Raw genomic sequence first — 10,216 nt, 5'->3', positions numbered from 1 at the left:
GATTTGAACTCGCAATCTTCCAGTCACAGGGCAGACACTCTACCACAAGACCACCGAGATGTTACTGTCCCAATGGTCTACTCCAACCAAAATTGTGTTTTGGTGTTTTCTTGTGACACATATAACGATTAAAGTCAGATTAAAATTGCACTTCTGAATATTTCTTTATTCACTTTGTTGTTAACCATGCGAGTATTTTTGTGACATAGAAAATACGCTGGATGTTCTCCGCTCCATTCTAAAGCTTCCACTTGCAGACGACTGGATCCATGTACGAGCTTTTCCTTGTCCAAGTTGGCGTCTGGCTTCAAACTGTACGGCTGGATAGCTCCACTATTGCTCACCGTTTTTGTTGCACCGGTAATGTTAGGTTGGGGTCGTGAGGGGCTGTAAGCCAGAGGGAGAGTGTGTAAACAGATGGGTGATAGAAAGGGGGCGGGGCTGCTTTGTGCTAACGGTCCCGCCCACGACTTAAAGGTGAATTTTTAATGTACACCTGCTGCTCTGCAGAAACTATGTCCTAGAAAAGGAAACTGTTTTTGACGATAGCTAAAAACGACAATGATAATTAAAAGACCTCTGGGAACGCTTTACAAATAGATTAAAAAGTGATCGGAGTGAGACTTTAATGCTTGAACTGAAGCATAAATGAAGCCATAAGCTTCACACTCACTCAAACCATCAGTCTTCAAACGGGAATAAAGAGCAGAGACAAGAGTTATGGCTGTAAAATTAGTTGAGCTCAATTATATCTGCCAAAATCTTACAGTAAAAATGCTTCAGGATCTAGTAACTCAGCTACGAGAGAGGAGCTCTTCACATCTCGTCCTTTCCCATCATAACTATAGCTTCACAAATGGGAGTAAATCAGTGGGACACGCTTTGCAAGCCTCATCCTGAGTTATGGGAACTCCCCAGGGAGGATCTGCATTGCCAAACCTGCAGGAGCGTCCGTGCAGCTTTGTGTCCCCTATGATGTCCGTCTTCCTGTCAGGACTAAACATTAAATTGTCTCTCAGCTGCAGTCTCTTCCATGAGTCCTTCCCTTCATCCCTCCATGCTTCCACTGCTTCCTTTCCATCCATCTTCTTTCTCATCACAGTTGCCACAACAGGGCTGGAGTGGATCAGTGAGGTTGGATGAGGCTGTTTCCACTGTGACTCTCCGTCTGAGCTCATGTGTATAAATAGAGCCATTGGCAGTGGAACTGTTAATGAGGATCCAGCGTGTGTTGAAACGACCAGCTTCTGCAGCCTGCTCCATGTTTGCATCAATGATGGAGGATTTCAACCATAGGAAAGTCCCTCAGCAGGGCCCGGTCAGACTCTGAGACTGCTCTTCAAAACATTTTAGCACATAATTAACATTTACCCCAAAAGAGGTAAAAGCATTTTTTCACGGTTTTCTTAAGTCTGCCTGTCAGTTACAGCCCATAATTGAAATCAGATGAGTGGATCTGAAGCCGGGCCGGGGGCGGCAGGTTAAAACCTCACATTTCAGTTGTTGGCACGGCAGGCTTTACTGCAAATGATTCTTAAGTTCAAATTGTTTGAAAAACTGACACGATTGTGAGAAAAGTAAAACAGATCACTTCTTTTTGGTCGTTTTATGAGACTTTTTTCCATTTTCATTCATTCATTTATGGGTTCATGTGTCTCACTGCTGAGATGGGATTCCCGTTCACATTACCTGTTGCGCTTTTTAAAGCTTTGTCAAAATTTCAGTTGGGAAGATCTGCCTCACTTCCGTTTACGCTGGGTGACTTTGCACGCCACTCATCAATTGAGCCTTCCCTTCACTCTTAAAACCCTTGTGCTATCTTGTGGGGTCCAGATGACCCCACCCTTACATTGACGTGTTCTCTCTACCATGACAAAGGTGGATAAAGGTGGAGCAGCAGGAGCAGTGCTTTGCCATGGACCCTTAACCACCATCAGCTTCTAAGGCTCTGGGGGTTTCTTCAACTGTGGTCCAAGCTTCTCCCACGTCATCGGCTAAGCTGTGGACTGACTTCATCCACACCTTTTGTGTTTCAATAAGAAATCTTTAAGATCTCTGCACTAAAAAAGCCTTGATCCTAGGATGACAAGAGGTGGACGAGGAGCAAAGCAGAAAGTAAAGACAAAGAATTTCAGGAAATGGATATCAGGAATGTGAGATAACCTGCAAAAACATCACCTATCTGCACAAACTTTTTATGATTTCTCATGCAAGCTTTTTAACCAACAAAATGCCACACCTATTACACCATATTGGTCCAATTTCTTGAATAATGTTATGCCAACTATGGGAAGTTTAAAATTAGAAATCAATTTGCTTCCGGAACACTTAGCAATTATTTTAAATTCCTTAAAAACCAAGTCCTGGTTTAACCACTTGAAACTTTGAGTTCTTGTTGGTGATCCAAGCTGCTGCTTCCAATTCTGTTTTTGCATGAGAAGGCAATAGCTGAAAGGCTAAACCAGACTGTTGTCCGAAAAACGTGTTAAAAAACGATCAGGAAAAGGCTGCAGGCACCTCAGAAAGACATTTGTTGACGTTTCATCTCTTCTTTTCACCAGCTTCAAAGTCAAACTGATGGAAAAATTCAGTTTAATCATCTGTAAAAGTTCAGAAAACAGCGTCGTGACCCGTCGGTCGCTGTTTGCAAGCATTCATCTTTGGCTCCGTTCACAAAAATCTCATGAATGCAGGCTGAGGATGATCACAGAACACCTCCTGTTGGGGCACACCCACATTCCAGCTCTGGCATAAGAATAGGAATTGGCCACAGTGGCCATGTTTCCCTGGACACATGTTATTTTTATTTTTACATAATTTATGATTTCTCTCTGTCTCTGTGATGGATCTTTGCAACACAGAATCATTCATCAGGCGTCTGTGAAATATTAAAGATGAGCTTCAATTTTTATAAAAAACCAAAACAACCTAGAGATGGAGCGGGATTTTTCATATGTCTTTTGATCCGTCTTCCATTTCTAATTCTCTGCAGATGAAGGATGACCACATAAAGTTTCTGTTCTCTTCCCTCCTGTTTTCTTTGTCCTCCTCCTCCTCCTCCTCCTCCTCCTCTTCTTCCTCCCACGAGCTGGAACAGACAGAGGAGGCGAGAACACATCTGAGCTGCATGCTGCTCTGCTTTGCCTTTCCCAGACTGCCCTGCTGCTCGCTGTAGTGCTAACAGGAACAGGGATAGTTTAATTTGCATTGCTGGATCCATGGCTGCACAAACGATTTCACATGCTGCACACCATAATAAAAAATCTCACATAAAACTAAGCAGAGAGTCCATGTTTTTAGGATTTAGTAAAAATGACTATAATGGCTTACTTTTGTGTGCATCCTACACTGGTGTCTATTTATTCTGCAACAGTTTTAAATCCTATAAAAGTTTATTTCCTGTCAAATTAACTTGACTATAATAAATAGCAACGTTTCACTTGATCTACCTGGTAGTTTGTGTCTTTATTACGTATGAAATTTAGAATATTTTGGAGTAATTTGTTTAATCACATTTTTTTTAAATGTTTCCTGCAACTTCATCAACTTTAAAGCTTAGTTTGAGGTCAAATTAGACAAACATATTTGGTCAGATTTAGAGTTTTTCCAGTGAGGATGTTTTAATGATTGCTGAAATGTGCTAATAAACTTTCATTTGGGCATCAAATCTTTGCATGGGGCTCATAGAGGAGAAGTATGAAGGTAAATGAGCACCTTTACAAGCTCTCAAGCAGAGCAAAGGAAATCCCGGTTGGACATCAGATTAAGGTTGGTTATCGCCTTGGGCCAAGAGTTACTAGGGCTCCAAATAAACATTCTATATACACCACTTTGACACTAAACAGATAACTGGTTGGCTGATTAACAAAAAACTGGAAAACACCTATAAAAACGAATATTCATCCGTCTGAAAAAGTGTTTAAGCTTTATGGAACTTAACCGTGGAGAACCCACAGGCTCTCATTTTTTTGATTGATTTACTTTTTCCCCCCTTTTTTTGGCTGCTGTTAATTACTGCTTCCCAAAATGAACCAAAAAAAATTCCAAATTTGTTAAATTGGCTTCAAAAGCTATGAAGAAAATTGTTGTTGGGTTTTTCAGGGTTAAAAAAAACATGTGAAGTTTCACAAGCTACAATAAACCCCATCTTGAAGACCGGAAACCCAAATATTAATAACTGTTCAACTGTTTACAAAGAAATTAACGTATAGTTTTTCTTTAATTATTATTTTTCTTAACAAATTAAGACAGGGAGAAAACAGGGAACCTGCGCTTTTATCATGTATGGGGCAACCAAAGTGCTTCATGAAACAATACAAACAAAATCAATAATACCACTTTATATATTTTTGTTTCTTTTTTCATTGTTTTACTTTGTACTTTCCTGCAGGAATTACTGTAACAAGGCCGCCTCCTTGTGGACGACAGATGATTTACAAGTGTCAGGTCGTTGCTTCTCATCTGCTCTCTTTTTGGTTTCCTCCTCCATCCTCTGCATCCTCCTCACTCAAACCAATCCCTCTCATGTCCTCCTTCTCCACATGCATGAACCTCTTCTTTTCCTGATAGTTTCATCCTCAGCATCCTTTTACTGACATCCGATTTTCTTGTCTCAATGTGTCTAAACCATCTTAGCCCTTGTGCTATCTTAGATGACCCCACCCTTACATTGATGTGTTCTCCCTACCATGACAAAGGTGGATAAAGGTGGAAAGATTTCATGTTATCCACAGACACCAGTGAAGATCACAAATCATTGAAGAAAAAAGGTTCAGAGCACTGTCTAGTGGGTCTAGATGACCCAACTCCCAACGTTAAAGTGCCTAGGATAGCACAACTGCTTCCCTCCATTTATCTTCAAAACATCTGTCATAATCTGTTACTCTGATGGATTCATTCCTGATCCTGTCCATCCCGGTCTCTCCCAAAGAGAACCTCCAGCTCTCCCTCATGTCTCTTTCTCAGAGTCTCTAAACCAACAACATGGCTATTCTCAACAGTTTTATTTCATTCTTACTGACACTTTTACTGACATCACACCTGAAACCTTCCTCCACTCGTCCCAATCTTCTTGCACACGTCTTTTCACCTCTTTCCAACCCCCTCTGTTGATCCTCCACTTTCTTCCCTGTAACCTCACCATTCCATTTCAGTTGCTCTCATTTACACAAGCATACTCCGTCTTGCTGCACATCTCCACCTCCCCCTCGCTAGATGTTTCTCCACCTGTTCCCTGGTCTCACTGCAGATCACAATGTCATCTGCAAAGAATATGGTTCACAGAGATTCCTGTCTAAACTCATCTGTTGGTCTGCAGACAACAAGGAGCTCAAAGCTTATTGTTGGTGTGGTCCCAGCTCCACCTTGAACTCCTCTGTCACACCTACTGCACATTTCACCACTGTCTCCCAGCCCTCGTGCATGTCCTGAACAACTCCAACGTTCTTCTCTGCCACTCCAGAGTTCCTCATCAAACCACAGCTTGAGGGATTTCCTGACAGCAACCGTACACTATAAACTAATTTTAATGACAACCTGACCACTTTTGAAGTGTTACATAATTCTTTTTAAAGATCAGCTCAGCCAAGACATTAAACGATTATGTTCTTGAAGCAATTGGACTATAAAGTTTGATCTGGAAGGAGGTCCTGCCAGAAGTCGCTCCAACGCATCGTGAGGGGCACCTGAGAGGATCATCGGTGCCCCTCTTCCCTCCCTCCAGGACATCCACACAGCACCCGTCTCACCCGAAAAGCCCTCTGCATTGCAGACGACTCGGCCCATCCATCCCACAGCTTCTTCAGTCTGCTGCAGTCCGGGACGAGACTACGTAGTCTTCAGGCCAGGACCAGCAGACTCAGAGACAGTTTTCTCCACCAGGCTGTCAGGAAGCTGAACTCTCTCCCAGCCCTGCCCCCCCTCCCCTCTTGTTGCCCCGTTCCCCCCCTGCTCTGCTGAACTCTGACACACACACACACGTCATCTACCTCATCAGCACTGAACTGCACCTTCCACCAGTCCACTGGTGCTGTAAAAAATGAAGAACTATACTACAGTCACTTTATTTTTCTCTATTTATAGTCACCTTATTTGTTCGTCTTATTCTATTTTATTCTGTAATTTGAAGCTAGATTCCCCGTTAAGACTGGAGTTTGAAGAAAAAAGGAATTTCAATTTCTATGTATGTGAAAAAATTATAGATTAACAATGAAGTTTACTTTGACTTTGAGGTCTTTGGTCATCTGAGTATTTTATTCAGTTCTCACTGCTGGATGTTCTGACCGTTTCAAAATTGAAACTAAAAAGTTAAATAAGTAGATGTCATGTGAGGAGATGCAAACAATCTAATCTATCTGAACGATGAGTTATGTCCTATTATTTGCCTTGTTGTGGCTTAGAGTCGAGGGCACTAAAGGTTTGTCAGTTGTACATGGCTTTCTTGTACAGGAGTTTCTTCAGCATGTTTATTCTGGACGTATTTTTCATTTAAGTTTTGAATATGGTTCAGAGCGAAAGGAGGAAGACTGGTAACCCCCAAAACACGTGACCAAACCTCCAGACATCCAAGGAAACATTTTGTTCCCCTTGGAGGACATTGTTCCTCTCTCAGCTTCTCTTTGAAATAAAAAAATGTGACTCCAATAAAACAGCAACGCTAACAACTATTGATGCTTTCAGTAGAGTTAACTTTGTTTTTACTTAATGTAGAAACAAAAAAGCATTTAAAAATAATATAGTCTGAAAATAATTCTTTTTCTCACACTTATTTTATAGCACACGGGCTGTTGTCCCTGTAACACCTTCCCTCCAGAAACGCCGACGAAACCGCTAAAAGAACCGCGCGACATAGTTCCGGTCTGACGTTGCGTTTGGATGAACTGGGAATTTACAGTACTTTACATCAAACTGTTGAAAATTAAAATATTTTGACACTTGAAATAACGTTATTTTACACCAAAGCTACCCAACAATTTTATCCTTTTCAGTGTAAAGGTTTTGTACATTTTTGTAGAAATTAAATTACCCAATTTTAAGAATTGATTTAATTTAATTTGGCAAGAGCTAAAAAAAAAAGATTAAAAATAAAAATGCAAATTTTTTGACACAACCATAGGCTATTTAAGGTTACTGTTACATTTCGCTGGTTCTAAATATTTTACAATGTAAATTAAGTTGTAAGAAATAATGCTTATTTTTTTTTTTTTATAAAACATTTGCTAGTTTCCTTCAGAATTTATGACATTAACATATAAAAAATAAAGCTCTTTAATAGTCAAGTGGATGTTTAAAACCTTTAATATACAGTGCTTCATAAAATCATTACTAAAAAACACAGGCGTAAAAATCAAATCAAAACAGATACGTAATAAAAAGCACTTGAAATCCCTTCTGTTTTCATCGTTAGTGTAAACCCTATAGGAAAATAGCATAGAAATTATGCAAACATAGAATTGCTTTCATATACACGTCTCATTTTTAGCTAAATAAACCTTTTGTCCCCTTTAATTTCCCTTAATTAACTGGATGAAATAAAGAAAGTCTACAGCCAATCGTTTGTGGTGGTTTCTATGCTTGATAGAAACCTTTTTTTGTGTGTGAACCCCTTAGAAAAAGAGCTTCAAGACAAAGAAAAAGGAAATATAAATAACTTATCAAACATGTGAACAGTCAATTTTTACCTGTCACCAAGCAAACATTTTATTTTCCAGCACTCATACACACCTTTAAGACGATAACTCACTCGTTCACACGCAACAGACTCTGCATAGACCCAGGGTAAACTCACGGAGCCTTTACTCGCCGACCCCCACTAGGTTTTGTCCTTTATAAGAAAACAACCCTTTAACCCATCTGTTGCCACGGCAACAGACACCGGCTCCAGGCTTAAGGGCTTAACGTGGAGATATGTTTTGATTAACGAATCTGGGGAGAAAAAAAAAAAAAAGTTTCAGTGCTCCAAGTGAACGCCGTCCGTTCAGATCTGCTCAGAAAACCCAGAATTTCATGTTTTTGGCGCAGGTGCGTTTTGAAAAATCCAACTGCAGACAAACGAATTTCAGTCTGAACCGTTTCAGAGAACGGACACTAGCATTGGCAGCATATGTCCCAGAGAAGTGAGATCTCAGAGTAGAACTTTTTGTGTGATAAGCAGCAGAAAATGTTGAGTTTTAGTTGGAAAAAAAAACACAGACGTGAAATGTCTTTAAGGGAGCAAAGTTTTATCCGTTAATAGGCAACAGTCTGAGGGAGGTGCAGAAGCAAAATAACTGAGGTAGGAAAAACCATTTTCACTTTCAGCCGCTTCAGACTTCCTCCATGAAGGTTTGTGAGGACACTTTTTGCAGAATTGCAGCAAATTGTGCGTAATCTTTGAGAGGAAAGAATTCAAAGAAACAAAAAAATAAAAACTTGTTTTCAAGTAGGTGAACTCTGAAAGGAGTCTGCAGCTGGATGGTTGTGTACGTATGCCGACACAAATGACGCCTCGCCGTCGCTCACGGGACTTAAAGGCTTCCACAACAGCTGATTGACAGCTGGGGGGGGGTTGAAGGACCAGGCCAATCATAAACGGGTGTGTGTGGGGGGGGAAATCCAACTTGTTCTATTGCACATATTCTGCTTTTTCTTCATTCTGGCCGCCTCCAAAAATATTATCAACAACAATAACAATATTAACTGTCACAGTTCTAAACAGGCAGCATCTAGCATTAACTCTGTTTTTAAATTAAACAAAAAAGCATAAAATAAAATTGCAGCCAAAACCAGGATATAATAATATTAATAAAACCACCAACAGGAATATTCACTAATGAACAATAACCAGATAGAACCACACAAAAGACAGAGTAACAAATGTTTGTGTGTGTCTTTACATATATATGTATGTTCAGTTTAACAAAAGGAAAACACCAAGTGTGTAAAATTGATTGTCATTCCGAGATAAAAAAAAACACCAAAACATCCAAGGCATAAACAGGAAGGATGAGGAACTGTGATGGGAGCTCATGTGAGGGGGGGTTCACAGAAGTAAAGCCCAAATAAACATTTCATGCGTCAGAAAAAAAGCTCCTTTGGCAGCGGGCGGCTTGTTTGCTGTCGTCCGTTTGTCTCGGAGCGCAGAACGCAGCAGCAGCAGCGTGGCCTTATGGTCACCGCCGCCGCATCCGTCTGCGTTTGACAGCTGGGACAAAAAAGAGACGCGTGGCTCGTCCGAGACTTCACACAAAAAAACTCAGAGAGCTCAAAGTGCTGAGGAAAGAGGCGCGCGGCAGCCGGAGGAAGCGGCATGGCTTTTGTTTCAGTGAGCCCTGTGACCGAGAGAGGAAACCAGAACAGCTTTTCAGGCAGAGTAAAGGGGACGTCTGCGAAAAGTTCAACGATTACAAAAATGGAAACTCCCACAGTCCAAAAGCTTCCGGGGGGTAAAAGAGTTTGTGTTGCCCAGGGAAACGGGCGTTCCACTGGAGAGATTTCTGCACAAACCCGTCAGTGTCTACGACCTTCCTCCAAGTGCCAGTCCTCCTCGTCCTCGCCGCCTGAAAAGTCCTCATTGGTCCTGCTCAGCTGCTTTCCGTTCTGGTGCCCCGCAGCCAGGAAGGCCGCCGCCCGCTCCTCGGCTTCTTTCTGCCGCAGAGCCGCCGCCTTCTTCTCCTGCTCGGCGTGGCTCTTCATGTGGGCGCTGCGGCTCTTCACCTTGTAGAAAACCCTGCAGAGCGGAGGAGGAGTCCGTCAATCCTTCAGATCAGCAGGATCTGTCGTAGTTTGGATCGTTTTTTTACTCAATTATATTTAACCAAATGTCTCCAATTTTTGTCTGTCAAAATACAATACTTCATAAAATTATTTTCAAAACTTAATTAAATAAAATCAAATAACTTTGCAGGATAAATCTAAAACCGTAACATATAAAAGGACAAAAGAATTTAAATAACATAAAAGTAAAAAATACTATTATAATACATAACGATTCTGCAACACTACTAAAAAATTAAATGGAAGAAAATTTAAGAATGTTGACTTTTGCTATATAGCTGCTAAAACTGCAGAGTTAAAGGCTGAATTTGTCTGAATTAATAAAAAATAAAGTAAATACTAGGATTTACCTTTTTTTATGATATAAAATGTTGTTTACCTGCTAAATGCAGAACAGTGGACAATATTTCATCTATATGTTGTGATTTTCAACAGACATTGAACTTCTAAGTACTAAAAAATG

At 40.7% G+C, this 10,216-nt stretch overlaps 1 protein-coding gene across 5 annotated transcripts in view; it reads right to left on the bottom strand.

The window, feature by feature from the left end:
* Nucleotides 1-7,278: 7,278 nt before the first annotated feature.
* Nucleotides 7,279-10,216, bottom strand: part of mideasb (mitotic deacetylase associated SANT domain protein b) — a 29,096-nt gene continuing 26,158 nt past the window's right edge. For all 5 annotated transcript variants that reach the window (XM_078941094.1, XM_078941093.1, XM_011490160.4 and 2 more), the window contains exon 13: nt 7,279-9,706. In XM_078941094.1, coding sequence (XP_078797220.1) covers nt 9,487-9,706 — 220 coding nt within the window. In that variant the 3' untranslated portion in view covers nt 7,279-9,486. The remainder of the gene's footprint in view (nt 9,707-10,216) is intronic.

This window comes from Oryzias latipes, chromosome 22 (genome assembly GCF_053564925.1).
Source record: "Oryzias latipes strain Hd-rR chromosome 22, Olatipes_Hd-rR_3.1".
Classification (NCBI taxonomy): Eukaryota; Metazoa; Chordata; class Actinopteri; order Beloniformes; family Adrianichthyidae; genus Oryzias; species Oryzias latipes.
This window is presented reverse-complemented; position numbering and strand designations above follow the sequence as displayed.